General features: G+C 41.6%; 1 protein-coding gene across 2 annotated transcripts; it reads left to right on the top strand.

Moving 5' to 3' along the window:
- The first annotated feature begins 8 nt into the window (after positions 1-8).
- Positions 9-15,867, top strand: LOC124147074 (galactose-1-phosphate uridylyltransferase-like). 2 transcript variants are annotated; one of them, XM_046517681.2, is made up of 10 exons: positions 9-159; positions 1,457-1,626; positions 3,821-3,896; positions 6,556-6,734; positions 7,704-7,760; positions 9,552-9,674; positions 10,454-10,586; positions 11,408-11,491; positions 12,517-12,671; positions 14,339-15,867. In XM_046517681.2, exons 1-10 carry the CDS (start codon positions 138-140, stop codon positions 14,396-14,398), a joined length of 1,059 nt encoding a protein of 352 aa, XP_046373637.1. In that variant the 5' UTR covers positions 9-137; the 3' UTR covers positions 14,399-15,867. The 2 variants fall into 2 exon arrangements, with proteins under 2 accessions (XP_046373637.1, XP_048258905.1); XM_048402948.1 differs by having other exon boundaries at positions 53-77.
- The last annotated feature ends 773 nt before the right edge of the window (positions 15,868-16,640 follow it).

The raw sequence follows: 16,640 nt of genomic DNA, 5'->3' as shown, positions 1-16,640 counted from the left end.
GAAGCGGAACAGGTGCTTGACATTTAACTTTGACCCGACCTTGAAGTCTCACCCTCACCGCTGTCACGTTTGCAAATGTAATATATACACGACAAGTGAAGAATTTTCTGTGTATTCTGAATATATATTGGTGGACAATGTCTACATTTGATCCAATAGGTTAGTTTAACCATTACAAAACTGCCTAATGAATGAAACATAGTGTCTTTTGTACTTTTATTAATATTACTAGGTGTTAAAACATATGGGGTCTAGGGCCAAATAGACTAGATAAGACTCGTTTTTTTACTGACCCCGTCCTATAGCTGGAATATTGCTGAGTGCGGGACAACAAACAGAAACGTAACAGAAATAAGTGAAACGTCATCGCATCATTAAACCTACGTAGTAATCGGCTTCACTGAAGTCCAAATGATAATAATTTGATTCCCGCAGTGCATTGCTAACAGTTGAAGTACGCCTATGTGTCTTTTGGTCAGCATTAATTTAGTTCTTGTACTGAGTGTTATGAAATACTGTTTATTTTCAATGACATAGGGAATTGGTGACCCTGCCATAGTTTCATCATATTTTGGAATGATATGCTACATTCTGATGCATTTTGAAGTTAGCATGACAGTGATCAAGTTGCATTTACCAAAAGTATAGTTTATATATTGGATTCAGTTATTGACAACATTAATAATTACCTCAATTACACAGAGATGATATCTGGGGTTCACTGATGGCACCATCTTCACGAGGCAAGGGAGTTAACTGACCATAAAAGTCAGTTTCCACCCTTCCCAAACTAGGCTGGAATTCCAGAGTTATATGCATAGTCCAATCAAAATCAAAATCGACATCCTGTTCGTAAGCTGCCATGCAGATTTCAGTTGATTGGAGGATTTGCAAAGCATCTGTACCGTAAATTTATCATCAACAGATACTTTCCAAATCTTTTCATGTTTTGATTCAAGGTGCTCACATGATATGATGCACTTTAAAATTAAAATATAGATCTTGATGATCGTTCAGATCGTCTTGACTGGGTGCCACCATTTTGTTTTTAGCAAATGCAAGTGATATGAGAGGTGGAATCTAATTGTCAATAGGAGGGACATAGAAGGAACATAAGTCGTAATAGCCAGTGGTGGCGCTACGAACAAGCCCAGAAATTCCAGCCTAGTTCAGCAAGGGTGAAAACTTGACTTTAACAGTCAGTTAACTCCCTTGCCTCGGTAAGATATGATGGCACTTGTTTTGCACACATATAGACCTAGAATGGAAATGAATACAAAACTATGGAGTAGCATCCTTCTTGAGCGTCTGTCAAGAGTATTTTTTATCCACATTAGTGAATAAGTGAGGTTTTAACATTAAATAGTGTATTTAATATACATTAACATGTTTTGTCATGGCTATGATATTATTTTACCTTTGAGTCCTAATAACTACCATAAAAGTCAACTTTTAGAACATCAGCATATACGGTTCAACCCTCTTCGTGGCGATTGGGTACTGGTGTCCCCACATCGTGCGAAGAGACCATGGAAAGGCCAGGTCGAAAAACTGGAAGCAGAGAAGGTACCAAGACATGACCCCAAGAATCCCCTGTGCCCAGGAGCTACTCGGTCTAATGGAGAGGTAGGTTAACTCGATTACCGTATTCGACGTAATAAGCGCCCAGGGCACTCTCAAAATCAGAAATAGGGGGCTCTTATTAGAAAATTATTTTGGTGGAAAAAACAGAGTTGAAAGATAAATTTTGTGGTTTATGCTGACGGCATGACTGTTTATATACGACAGATATATTTTTCCAGAATTTAATTGCCCATAATAAGGAGTGCATATAATACACGAGTTCGTATTAAACACGAATAAATAGGTCTTGTGTACATTGATCAATCAGAAGGGGTGCTAATTGGGATTGTTCACTTGCCAATATGTCAGCAAATACCGCCGTGGGGCGCTTATTACGTCGAATACGGTATGTAGAATTCATAAGTGCCAGTTTGTTTCATGCATTTCTTTAGTATCTAGTGGTTATTAACTTCACTGTTTTCAAGGATAGTAGCTAAGTGCCTTGTATCCCTGTTTGGTATATGAGCTAGGTATCGTGTTACAGGAGGTTATGATACATCAAAGTATCCTGCTCAATACAAATGACTTGTCAACCTTCTACTTTGATCAACTAATAGAGTTATCATGGTTATAGGTCTTTTCGTGATTGTGATGGCCCAGTCGTCTAAGGTGCCGCAATTCGCTGTGCAGAGTTGCGTCGCTTGGGCACGCCAGAAACCTGTGATTAGGGCTTGGAATCCTGGTTCGTCCTGATTATGTTTCTAGGTTTATCAGCACCATACCCGTGCTCGTGGGTTTCACCGAAGTGATAAACGTTTACGACCTGCATCACTTCGGGCTTTCCTCCCACATTAAGCTGACACGCTGTGATATAACTGGAATACTGTCAAAAGTGGCGTTGAACCCAACTCACTCACTTCTTTTGACCGCCTTCTTGGTTTAGTGGTAGAGCATCCGACTGGTGAGCGGACAGTCCGGGGTTTGATCCCCAGCCACGTCATACCAAAAGATGTTAAAAGATGGTACAGTAAACTATGTTTATAACAAACACGTTGATGACGAATTGACGGATAAAACGAACTGTTTGTTTGGTCACTGCCATTTGCTGCATATTTTATCGTATAAAATTGATGGATATAGCAAACATGCTTATAACAAAATAATGGATAAAGCGACTGCACTTTGTGGTCCCGTGTGTACTCTGTCAACGATAATGTTAAGTTTATAATAGACTGTTAATCCCTGAGCTGAGCTGCTCACGTGTCTCCAATTTGCCTATCAAAACATCCGCGGCACGCACAGCTGTTCAAGGCAGCAATAAACAAAGGAAGGCAATTGATTTACTCATAAGTAGTGACACCTTGTTCTCAACTTACACCCTCAATTAACAATAGTAACACAGTGATAAGGCTATAGCCTTTGAAGTGGATATCTTCTGTGTATAAAATGTGATAACTAGAGGGATGACATTGTGACAACACTCAAACAAATCCGTCTTTCAACGAATGTTCCAACCAAACTCACAGATCTCCTGAATGAAGGCAAATGACTCTTGTGTCTGTGTGTCAGTGAAACATGTTTTTACTTGTGTTATGTATGGCGACTAAACGTAGTACATGTACAGTGTACACTTTTGTTATTTTATCGAGTAAACTGCCTCCGTGGTCCAGTGGTAGAGTGTCCACCCAGTGAGTGGAAGGTCAGGGGTTTGATCCCCGACCACGTCATACCAAAAGGATGGTACTTGTTGTTACCCTGTCTGGCGCTCGGCAGTAAGGGGCTAGCACAAGGACTGGTCGGCCCGGAGTCAGTATACTGTGTCTGTGTGGGGTATTCATGTTAAACTGTGGCATGGTCTTTGTGGACTAGCACTATAAATTAGCATCAGTCCAGACTAGTACAAGCAGACACACACATGTGCATGCATGTCGCTATATATAAGTGCAATAATCTTGGATGCGAAGTTAAAACCTATTTCACCGCACCTCACCTTTTGCTATTTTCAGCATGGGTGGCGCAGCTGACTAACTCCAGCATGCCACAACTTCCGGTATTGTCTCCCTTAGCCATTCCAGGATATCTTGGTCTTGAGTTTGAATCCCTGTTTGTTCTTTGTGTTTCACCAAAGGGATAAACATCTACTTCCCATGGAGGTTCATCAGTTATCACACTGAGGAACAGTGATATGTATCATGATACATCTGGATATTGTTCCTATTGATCATTTAACCCATACCCACCCCTCTCTTTATTGTAGGTGAATGAAGATTATGAAAGTACCTACGTGTTCAAGAATGACTTCCCTGCCATGCTTGAAGAGGGTCCGCCACCTCGTAAGTTGACCTACTCCATATTGGTATCATTGCACAAGTTCTGATTTATCCTTATCAACTTATTAATTATTAATTAACAGAAACCAGGTTCACAACAGATGATTCTTCAAGATCTTGGGGCGTAGGTGGCACAGTCGTCTAATACACCCGAATTTGCTGGTCAGAGTATTTAGGGGTTCTCTAGATTCAAATGCTGTTGGAGTAAGCCTCAAGGATCCATCCTTTATTTCAAACTCTACAGACATACTCCCTAGTTCTACCTGGATGTCACCTATCAGTAGTGAGAGAAATGCAGTGTCAGGGTAGTTCTTGAAGTTGCTACAAATCCTATCAAACATTGTTAAGTCTTGACACGTCTACCTGCTGCTGATCATTGGAGTAATAACTGTCATAAAATGTTTTGGGATTTGTGTGTTTAATAGTCAGGAACCACACAAAAGAGGATGCATGTGTCACTCAAACATACTTACGTTTCATCTTTGCTAATGGATTAGCATCATTTCTCTGATTTTCTGGAACACATTTACATTTTCACAGGGAGAAAAGAAATAAGTCTTCCTTATAAACTTGTTCAAAACATAGAACAGGTCAAAGTTCATAACAATTATGGATAATAAAGGGAAGGTAACTCTTGTATCAGAAGAATTGACATGCATCATGTAGATTGTGTTAGATAACAGTGAGGAACATCTTCATTATCTGCTTATCTTGGACCAGAGTCTTTAATAAATTAATTATTAGATTTTCTTCTCCTCCTACCACATAACCCAACACACACCTATGTTGCAATACCTAGGTCAGTACTGTAATACGTTCTGCTAGTCTTCTTCCACTTTCAAACTGCCCTTTGTCGTTGCAAGACCATACATTGGCTTGTCCCCTTTTGATGGGAATAAGCTTATAGTTGAGACTTGGAAACTATTTGTAACCATAGTAACACTTCAAGGGGAGTAAAATAATCAAGGGGGATAACAGTGACAAATAGCAGTGTTTACTAGAAATATTATTTGTCTTAAATCAGCTGTACTATGAAGATTTTAATTTATTATATCATTGATAAAACCCAAAGAGGGTCTCAATATACAAGTCCATTTAGATCGTATCGCAATACATAATGCTGAAGGTTTGTTTTCTTCTGCGTGACGAGCGAACGCTTTAACCACTAGGCTGCACGACCGCCCCTCCATGTCAGCTGAGGGAAGAACTTGTTATTACTTTCTCTGTTATTGTAAACATTACACAAAGTATAAGCAGCTGTGTTGGTACTGAGAATAGGAACTTAGAAATGTTTAAAATTTGTTCAAGCATGTCTGTGAAAGGCATTAAGAAGTTTTACACATAAGGAAGAGAATTTATGGATGTCAACAGCTTTATTATGAGAGACACAATGTTTCGGAGTATATACTTATTATATATGTTGAGCAATGGGAAGCCAGGATGACACCTTGATTGTTGTTGTTGTTTGTTGTTTAACGCTGCACTCAGCAATATTCCAGCTATATGACAGCGGTCTGTAAGTACGGTAATCGAGTCTGGACCAGACAATCCAGTGATTGATATCATGAGCATCGATCCACTAATTTGGGATCAATGACAAGCATCAACCAAGTCAGCGAACCTGACCACCTGATCCATTAGTCACCTTTTACCACAAGCTTAGTCGCCTTTTATGGCAAGCATGGGTTGCTGAAGACCTATTCTACCCCCGATCTTCACGAACTGATGATGCCTTGAACTGCATTGACACCTTGGACTGACAACAGAAGATGTTTTCACTTTGATGGTGGTTGTGGTGTTCAAGGAGACGTGGGCCGACAGAAGGCCTATTTGCATCAAACTTCTCTTTCAAATGCTAATATGGGTTGTCTCCCTTGCATCACTCCATGGAGTTTTATGCTGGTCACATGTTTTTCATGTGCTATGAAGTATATGTAATACGTATATTCAGTATTTTTTATCCTTCTGGACGTAGGAGATATGTTTCATATTTATCAGAATTAATAATGTAATATACATGATGCAGTTTCACAAGACAGACATTGTGTGTATTGGTTTTAATACGTACATTACCTATTGTCCTTGTGGGTTTCGAGAATTGAGGACGTCAAATCATTCTTCAACTTCATCATTTATTCTAATTCTTAGTTTCATATTCTAACAGATTCTTGTTCTAGTTGAAGGGTGCCGTTGCCACGAAATACTAAGGTAGCGCTGTCGGCTTAATTGACTGCAAAGTAATGCAGAAACGTCTATGAATATACTAATATTTAGACGCAAATATGAAAATAAACGGTCACTTTAATAATGTCTTCCTTCTCGGTTACTGAAGTTTTGTATTTAATTGCATAATTACCGTTTTATAACCTCTACGGTCCCCCGCTCACAGCACAGTCTCTTGCACATAGCGATACCAACAACAACATAAAAGTTACTTCCCTTTACAACTTAAATGAAGACCCCTTAAATATTAAATTAACCCAAACAATTGATCAGAATCCAACAGTCCTGTATCAACAGCATCAGTAAGGTGTTGACCAGGCATGACAACATTTTGTTTCTACTCATTCAAGTGGTAACTATGGTAACACTTACACCATCTGCCCTTTCCGGTTTTTCAAAAGTCATCTCTTGAGAACTCTGCTCTGTGTTCTCTCCACAGCACCGAGCGACGACCCGCTGTTCCAAGCGGCACCAGCGTATGGAACCTGTAAGGTGATGTGTTTCCACCCGTGGTCCGACCTCACCCTCCCCATCATGTCGCACAAGGAGGTGCGCAAAGTCGTCGACGCGTGGGCGGAGCTGAATGTGGACCTGGGAAAGAAGTTCCTGTGGGTGCAGGTGCGACATCTATATTTGTAGCTGTAGGGACATCTGTCTTATATGTTACCCCAAGGGCCAAATAGCAAGCTCCTCACAGAGATAGTCCATCCATGGAAGCCTCTGTACCACTGCTGCCACCAGTCACAGCTCCCTACTGTGCTTGGTGCTTGACAACCATGCATGGAGTTGAACTTTGACCGTTATAATTACTGTCATGACGCCGAAAATACACTTCTGCTAGGTGTGGATGATACACCGATGCATTGGTGGATTGCGATTTTTTACTTCTCGATACAAGTATCGATCACAGTCGCACACTAAGTAAAAAGTATCGATTCTACCTTAAATATTTGCTTTAATAACTGTTGCACCAAACACTAATTAGTTGTGAAAGTTAATAGTGAAAATTAGTAGTGAAAACGTAAATATTTTTATCAATTGCACCATATTCCTGTGTATGAGAAATATGGCTTACGCACCACGGAAAAGAGCACAAGCGAGTATCGTGGTACGTATCGGATCATGAGCAAGGCATTGTGGAAGGTATTGGATCGCACAGTTGGTGTATCCTCCCAGCCCTAGTCATTGGTCTTAATACATCTGGAAAATAAAAAAAGAAAGTAAATCAGTAGTAAAGATGTTCTCTATTCCTTGACAACGGCGGTGATGATAACGGGAGAGTGACGAAGGTGTTAGTGGTAGCATGGAGTTTGGGCAGATCCCCAGCATCACATGATAATTGTGGGAGCAGACTGAGATTTAAGGTGGATGGTTACAATGTTTTCCCTGTTCCTTGTCCCTGACATCAAGATTGTTGCTCATGCTATCAAACACTGGTCTGCCTTGCCTAGAATGGACTATTGACGGTGATTCTAGAATGCTGTGATGTAGGATGCATAGTGATGAGTGCCACCAAACAACATTCATTCACTTAAGTGGGAAAGGAGTTTTCTAAAGCTACGCTAACTTATCTTATTCGTCTTTCAGCTGTTCGAGAACAAGGGAGCAATGATGGGCTGTTCAAACCCCCACCCTCACTGTCAGGTGAAGAGATGACACTAACGCTAGAAGTCTATTATTATATATACCTTATCATGTTTTGTTTCTGGAGCAGGACTCACAAACCATGAGCGATATCTGTGCTCATTTAGTCATTGTGTGGACCGCCTCCGTGGTCTAGTGGTAGAGCGTCCGCCCGGAGAGCGGAAGGTCCGGGGTTCGATCCCTGACCGCTTCATACCAAAAGATGGTACTTGTTGTTACCCTGTCTGGCGCTCGGCATTGAGGGGCTTAAACAAGGACTGGTCGGCTCGGAGTCAGTATACTGTGTCTGAGTGGGGTATTCATATTAAACTGCGGCATGGTATCTCAGTGAGGTAGCACTATAAATCGGCATCAGTCCGGACTAGTACAAGCAGCCACACAAACACACACACGTACATGCACGTCACTATATATGTGCAATAATCTTGGACGCTACGTTAAACCCCATTTCACCTCACCTTGTCATTGTGTGATGAAATGATGAATTTGTCTCATACATGTATATGAAAGGGATATCTTGAAACGGTTGTTTATAGATTTATGGCAATATTATTATTAAGCCAGATCCTAAAGCCTATTTGTAACATAGATGCCAAATCCATATAATTTTACAATGCTGTTTTGGTAGAGACTAAAATCATTGTCTTGGATGAACTAATTCAGGACATGACTTTCTGACCTAAAAAGTAAAATGAAGCAAATGCTCTTTCACTTTGATGTGGTTGGTAGTTCATAATCTGTGTAGTCTAAGTGTTACTGTTCCATGACTCCGGGGGCGGTGGGGTAGCCTACTGGTTAAAGTGTTCACTTGTCATACCGAAGACCAGGGTTCAATTCCCCAGATGGGTACAATGTGTGAAGCACATTTCAAGTGTTCCTTGCTGTGATACTGCTGGAATATTGCTGAAACCCATACTCACTCACTCCTTTCTGGAGCAGATCTTGAAAAACGTACAATATTTCTTCACCATACTTGTCACGTAGATAGGGCTAGTGGTAAACTGGGGCCTTTTGATAGATTGGGATTTTTTTTTAAATTATTTTTACGAGTTTCCATAGCAATGACCCTGACTTAGACTGAAAATGGTGGTAGTGCTCATTTCCAGAGCAGAACTTGAAAACCGTACAATATTGTTTGCCTTGCACACTACCAGAACTGTCATATTGGTGGGGGATATGATTATTTCTTGCGTTTTGATATTGAGTGTGGCATTAAACACCATACAAAACAAGCATGTTCAGAATACAGGTGTGTTGCAGGTGTGTGACAGGTGTTGTATATGCAGGTGTTGTATATGCAGGTGTGTTGCAGGTGTTGAGTATGCAGGTGTGTTGCAGTGTTGAGTATGCAGGTGTGTTGCTGTGTTGAGTATGCAGGTGTGTTGCAGGTGTTGTATATGCAGGTGTGTTGCAGGTGTTGAGTATGCAGGTGTGTTGCAGGTGTTGAGTATGCAGGTGCGTTGCCGGTGTTGAGTATGCAGGTGTGTTGCAGTGTTGAGTATGCAGGTGTGTTGCTGTGTTGAGTATGCAGGTGTGTTGCAGGTGTTGAGTATGCAGGTGTGTTGCAGGTGTTGAGTATGCAGATGTGTTGCAGGTGTTGAGTATGCAGGTGTGTTGCAGGTGTTGAGTATGCAGGTGCGTTGCCGGTGTTGAGTATGCAGGTGTGTTGCAGGTGTTGAGTATGCAGGTGCGTTGCCGGTGTTGAGTATGCAGGTGTGTTGCAGGTGTTGAGTATTCTTGTGTGTTGCAGGTGTTGAGTATGCAGGTGTTGTATATGCAGGTGTGTTGCAGGTGTGGTGCAGCTCCTTCCTGCCCAATGAGCTGTCTGTGAAGGACAAGACACAGAAGGAATACTACGACAAGTACAACAAGCCCATGCTGGTGGATTATACAGAAAAGGAACTCAAAAAGAAGGTAAGGTCATGGTCACTTCTTGCCAACATGCTGCCAGATGGTAGATGGTCCACTTTCATGTTGTAAGTAGCCAATTTGCCTCAGCACACTTAGACTTGACAGAATTCAGTTGCATAAAAGTTGTATACAACAATGAGTTGTGAGTGGTTTGCATTGGATCTGGTTGACCTGATCTTAAGGTGGACTCAGTGCTTGTGTTTATGCCAAGGGCAGAACCAGCATTTTTAGAAGGGAGGGGTCCAAAATATCAAGATCCTGTCTCAGATAATGTAACTGCCTACAACATTAGGTTTTCAAAAGGTGGGCTGGGGACCCGGACCCCTTGGCCCCCCCCCTCTCTCTGGATCCGCCTATGTATGCTGTTCCTCTCAATTCAGTGCTGGCTGATTCTTACAGATGAGACTATTGTTGACTCTGTTGTTTCAGGAGTGTGTTCATATGGAGAATATTCTGTTCTGTTAATTCATTGGCGTAAAAAGCTAAAGTATGTTGTTTCTGTTGCTTCAGAAGTGGTTGTGCTTGATACTTTGTTTCTAATGTTTCTGTTGTTCAGAAGTCGAGTGTTCTGGAGAATATTGTTTGTTGTATTTCTGTAGTTTCAGAAGGAAGTTGTGCCTGATGTGTTTTGTTTCTAGTGTTCATGTTGTGCTGAACAATGATTCTAGTGGTTGTGTTGCTTCAAGGGTGTGTTGTGCTGGAGAACATTGTTTCTAGTGGTTGTGTTGTTTCAGAGCGTGTTGTGGTATTGAATGTTGTTTCTAGTGTCTGTGTGGTTTCAGGAGCGTGTTGTGCTGGAGAATGACTACTGGGTGTGGCTGGTCCCCTACTGGGCTGTCTGGCCGTATGAGACGATGCTGCTGCCCAAACGTCACGTCCTTCGAATTGAAGACCTCACAGATGCGGAGAGAGACTGTGAGTTGTGGCTGAACAACATTGGTGTGACACTGACTTGAAGCACTGATGATATTGTCTAATCCACATCACATCAAGCAGCCTGTTGCTGTACAGTAACCATGGATACATGTTTCCAGCCACATGGGGATTTGGGAGGGGGGGGGGGGGGGGGGGGTCGCAGTAGCTCAATGGCAACCTATGCTTGTCGTAAGAGGTGACAATATGGATTGAGGGAGCAGACTCAATGACTTACAATATAGTCATAATATTACTGTTTGGTCCATCATATAGTTGGAATATTGCTGAGACAGGCATTAAACAATGTAACAAAACAAATCTATTTCTATAACAGGCTCTTCTGAACAGGTGTAAATCTTTCAGCCATTGATACTGTGGATAACATAGCCTCAGACAACATGGCTTCAATCTTCTAATGCCTGACTGAGGTACTGAGGACAAACTCTTTCTTTGTTGCTATATTTTCTTGAGTATAGCTAAAGTATGGCTCAAGTAGGCCTGTAGCTTCTTATTGCATGTCCTACGAGACCTCACTATGGAACTGTCTGTGTCATGTTTCCTGTGTGGAATCCATGGCAGAATTGGTCCCTAGGACTGTACAACTGCCAGTGACGACTCCACTATATAGCATCTTATCACAATGTGTGACATAATTCATTGTGTTTCATCATAAGCTATATTGTGTTCATGCTATCGACCACTGGTTTCCCTGTTCCAGATTTGATTATTTCCTGGCTGCCATGATACAGCTGGAATATTGCTGACTGCAGTGAACAAAACGTAGCAATTAACCCACTCATCCCTTATGTCTTGGTTTACAGCGCTAGCCGAGATCATGAAGAAACTGCTTTCTAAGTATGACAACATGTTCGAGGTGTCGTTTCCCTACTCCATGGGCTGGCATGGTGAGTAGTACTGGACATAGTCCATTATATTGTGGTAATAGTTCAGTAGTGTTTTTACTTGAGAAATAAATGACGAGTGGGAGCTGTTTGTCGCACAATAAAACACTGCAGGGAAATTATTCTTCCTGCAGTGTTTTATTGTATGATAAACGACCACAAGTTGTTTATTTCTTTTGTGAGATATCAACATATTGTACAACCTTTTTAAGGATGTCGATAAAATGTAGAAGCTTTAAAACATTTACCTTCAGGAAAATATTGATGACTCCCTGAATACAATCTGACGTCGGCAATGTCGGACAAGTCCATTTTATGTACTGGGGGTTTAAGTTTGGTGTTCTCACAAGTTTCATGTTAATTATCTGCACCTTTTCTTCAAATCCAAATTGTCGTATCTCGCCCACTTTTGGATGCGATCATTCGGCCACTGCGTTTATGTGCCTACCCCGGCTACATCTATGGCGAACAACTCCCTAGACACTTCCCTCTAAAAAATAACATCGTCCAATTTCAGCATCATCAAGTTGCGAACGCATGTTTAAATCTCAAGAAATGACGTCATGATAAAACAAAGTTCGTCATTGTTCTTTGCGATTTATTGCAATACTATCTTATATTGGTCATTTACCAGTACTTGGACAAGCACCTGCTGAAATATTATCTGTGATTTGAACAAGATCATTTGGATAATAGCACACCTAGAGGATTCAGTAATGGAGACATCACTCACGATTCTTGAAGAAGAATCAATGATGTTATCATGGTTATGGTCCATATGTAATTTCGCTAACATTTTGCATGATCACATAGTTGCGTCAGTTTGGCCAGTGAATTCCTGGCTTTGAATCAGATGCAACAATAATAGCATGACGTCATTATAATGTTTATATGCTAAATAGTGAATGGAATAAATGTTAAGGATATTTCAATGCTATGAGCAAGAAATGAGAAAGAAAGAGCCTAGTCTGATACTGTGACTACTGATTGCTTGATAATGATTTAGCTGATCTCATGTCTCATGTTAGGGGCACCCACTGGAGAGCGTCTAAAGGGAGACAACCAGCACTGGCAGCTCCATGCGCTGTATTACCCGCCCTTGCTGAGGTCAGCAACAGTGAAGAAGTTCATGGTTGGGTATGAGATGCTGGCCCAGTCTCAGAGAGATCTCACGGCAGAACAGGTGGGTTCGACTGTAGTAGGGGGATCTCACGGCAGAGCAGCTGGGTTCGACTGTTGTAGGGGGACGTCACGGCAGAGCAGGTGGGTTTGACTGTAGTAGGGGGGTGTCATGGCAGAGCAGGTGGGTTCGACTGTAGTAGGGGGGATGTCACGGCAGAGCAGGTGGGTTCAACTGTAGTAGGGGGATCTCACGGCAGAATAGGTAGGTTTGACTGTAGTAGGGGGATCTCTGGGCAGAAGAGGTGGGTTCTACTGTAGTAGGGGGATCTCTGGGCAGAAGAGGTGGGTTCAACTGTAGTAGGGGGATCTCTGGGCAGAAGAGATGGGTTCGACTGTAGTAGGGGGATCTCTGGGCAGAAGAGGTGGGTTCGACTGTAGTAGGGGGATCTCTGGGCAGAAGAGGTGGGTTCGACTGTAGTAGGGGGATCTCTGGGCAGAAGAGGTGGGTTCGACTGTAGTAGGGGAATCTCTGGGCAGAAGAGGTGGGTTCGACTGTAGTAGGGGAATCTCTGGGCAGAAGAGGTGGGTTCGACTGTAGTAGGGGGATCTCTGGGCAGAAGAGGTGGGTTAGACTGTAGTAGGGGGATCTCTGGGCAGAAGAGGTGGGTTCGACTGTAGTAGGGGGATCTCTGGGCAGAAGAGGTGGGTTCTACTGTAGTAGGGGGATCTCTGGGCAGAAGAGGTGGGTTAGACTGTAGTAGGGGGATCTCTGGGCAGAAGAGGTGGGTTCGACTGTAGTAGGGGGATCTCTGGGCAGAAGAGGTGGGTTCGACTGTAGTAGGGGGATCTCTGGGCAGAAGAGGTGGGTTCGACTGTAGTAGGGGGATCTCTGGGCAGAGGAGACGGGTTCGACTGTAGTAGGGGGATCTCTGGGCAGAAGAGGTGGGTTCGACTGTAGTAGGGGATCATGGACTGTCATTGTGCACAACGTGGAACACCCAGTTAGCAGCTCAGGGTGTTGGTGTGATGTATGACCTTCTTGGGTAAATGTAGTTGCACAACAGCCTGGTCTTTTCTGAATCTTCCAGGTGATTTTTGTGATGCCAGCCTTTGTAATGTATGATCCAAGCTTTTCATTCAAAATTGGTTACAAAATTTCATCGTGACTTTAGGTATTGCTGCTTCAGCAATCTTTTTCAGATGTTGTCTCATCCATTCATACATTAGCCATTGTGTAATATGACATCCATTCATACATTAGCCATTGTGTAATATGACATCCATTCATACATTAGCCATTGTGTAATATGACATCCATTCATACATTAGCCATTGTGTAATATGACATCCATTCATACATTAGCCATTGTGTAATATGACATCCATTCATACATTAGCCATTGTGTAATATGACATCCATTCATACATTAGCCATTGTGTAGTATGACATCCATTCATACATTAGCCATTGTGTAATATGACATCCATTCATACATTAGCCATTGTGTAGTATGACATCCATTCATACATTAGCCATTGTGTAGTATGACATTCAGTGAGCATGTTTCTTGTATACTTCAGGCCCTTTGTGACCTGTAAAATTAAGATTTAATTTTTTTCAAATTGATCTAAATTGTAAAAATGTAGGTGAGCTATAGAACATTGTCATGCCTCAAAGCTCAGTATAGGATGTACAAGCTTCATTGTGTAATATATTTTCTTTCACAGGCTGCAGAAAAACTACGAGGCTTGTCTGAAGTTCACTATAAGCTGGCAGAAGAATCGTGACAACACAGTGTATAGGATATTGTTGACAGTGGGTGGAGGGAAGTGCTGTGCCTTGTGCAGATGTGTTCTGGTGGTGTGAACTCATCGCTTGTACTCCAGTCATGAAAGCACTGCCACGGGATGTTTAATATTGGCCAAACTAATCATAGATGTTTTGTCTTGACTGCTGTGAAATGTTGTTGTTGTGTTTGATGAAAGTGAATCTACTTATTCTGTGTGGTTATTGGCAAGGCAGGAATCGGGCACCAATCAAACGTCATACAGTATAATACTGGCTTTCACACATTTATGTTCTATATAGACATCCTTCATGCACTGTTTTAGCTGTTCAAACCAGCATTAACAATATGATCTCAACAGGAGATTTTACCAATATCATTAAAATCAGATCTTAGTGCTTGCTTCTGCTCCACAATGATCATAAGCCATTACAAGTCACATAAAACTATCTTTTTTGAACTTTGATCTATGAAATGACGAACAGGAAGTCAACATTAGCCAATCAGAAAGAAGCTTTCTCGAGCTTGATGACTCAGTTTCAAACTGGCGACTTCCATTCCGTACTACTGTTTAAAACATGTTTTAAGAAGTTCTCACTTTAAAATTTAAATACTGAACAAGAGAAAATTCTGATTGTCAATAAATGGGAAAGATTATATGGCAATACTTCCAACAGGCCATGGAAAGTGTCTTCCATTTCAAATGTTTATCCCTTTTTGACGGATTCAGTCGTATCCGTTAACTGTTGTTCGGAATGCTTAGTGTTGCATGATTGTATAATACACTCACACTTTCACATTCTATGCTCGGATTGGTCGGAAGAAAGTGGTTCTGACAGGGTGGGATGTCTTCTGTAATAGGAAGTCCTCAGATCTATGTGTAGCTGTTGCGAGCGCAGCGCTATCGTCTGATTTTACTGAGATTGGAGATATTAATGAAGGATGTGTTCAAGTAGAGTTGTGAACATCTCAATCTCTTATGCCTGAGAGAAACCTATGATCACAGGTTTGAATCCGAGAATTTATCTGATCATGTGTCTAGGTTTGTGAGCAACATACCAGCTTATTGGTTTCACCAAAGTGGTAAAAAGTTAGTACCTGCATACAACTGAAATACTGTTCAAATCAGCATTTAACCAAACTCACCAATTTTGTGGACTCACATTTTGACATGGTCTTATTGAGTTAATGGAGCGTAATTTTCACAGCTGAATATTCCTTATTTGTAGCTGTTATTATGTTCAGCCTGCAGTATACTTGAGATGTGTGTTTTGTTCATAATCTGAGGTTTGAATCTCCTTGAAGACAACTTGACCATGTTATCTCACAGAGCAATACCAGAACAATGGCGATGTGTTTTATGAAAGTGTTCTCCACAACATACGTGTCCTCAGTCAGGGAATTCTACATTGCCAAATAATTATTAAGACAGATTTATGTATTTTACAGCTAATAAAGCCTATATTAGCATATGTTGGTTTGTTGTTCACTACATACTTTTTGTAAGGGACTGTTTGGTGGTTCATGGTAGGACTAGATGCCAATATACTTGTCGGGAAGTAGACTCAGATGTGGATTGGATGGTAACAATGTGTAACAGTACATCCAATTATCTTAGCCTAACTTAATGTGTAACCTGACTGTTGTGTGCCTTCCTTCTTTGACCCCCGCGGACACCACTGGTTTGCCAGGCCCAAAATCAAAATGTGTTTATTTATAGACCACCAAGATGTGGAATGAATACTGCTATAATTTTTTTTATGAAAACAAGCATTGGTATGGTATGGCATCCCACAATAAGAACAGATTAGTCTGCTGGATTTTTCAAGGACAAGAAGAGTACAACAGGCAGAGTGAGTGAGTGAGTATGGTTTTACCCTGGTTTTAGCAATATTCCAGCAATATCACGGGGGACACCAGAAAAGGGCTTCACACATTGTAGCCATGATGGGAATTAGACCTGTGTCTTAGGTGTGACGAGCGAAGGCTTTAACCACTAGGCTACCCCACACCCCTACAACAGGCAGACAAAGGGATCATAACTAGCATCAATCTGGGATTCAAACCTAGAATCAGCGGATCAGGCAGACAAGGGATGCAACTCTTCAAAGCGACTTGCCGTGGCAGCTGATATATCTGTTCAATGTGCCCACATATGAAGTATGTGATTGACGTCTGGTCATATCCAGACAGGCAATATGATATCACTAATAACTACGACAGTACTAATATTCGCTGTTCAA

This window comes from Haliotis rufescens, unplaced genomic scaffold, assembly GCF_023055435.1.
Source record: "Haliotis rufescens isolate VD_foot unplaced genomic scaffold, xgHalRufe1.0.p SCAF_1, whole genome shotgun sequence".
NCBI lineage: Eukaryota > Metazoa > Mollusca > Gastropoda > Lepetellida > Haliotidae > Haliotis > Haliotis rufescens.
Note: the sequence above shows the minus strand (reverse complement) of the source record. Positions and strands in the feature narration are given on the sequence as shown.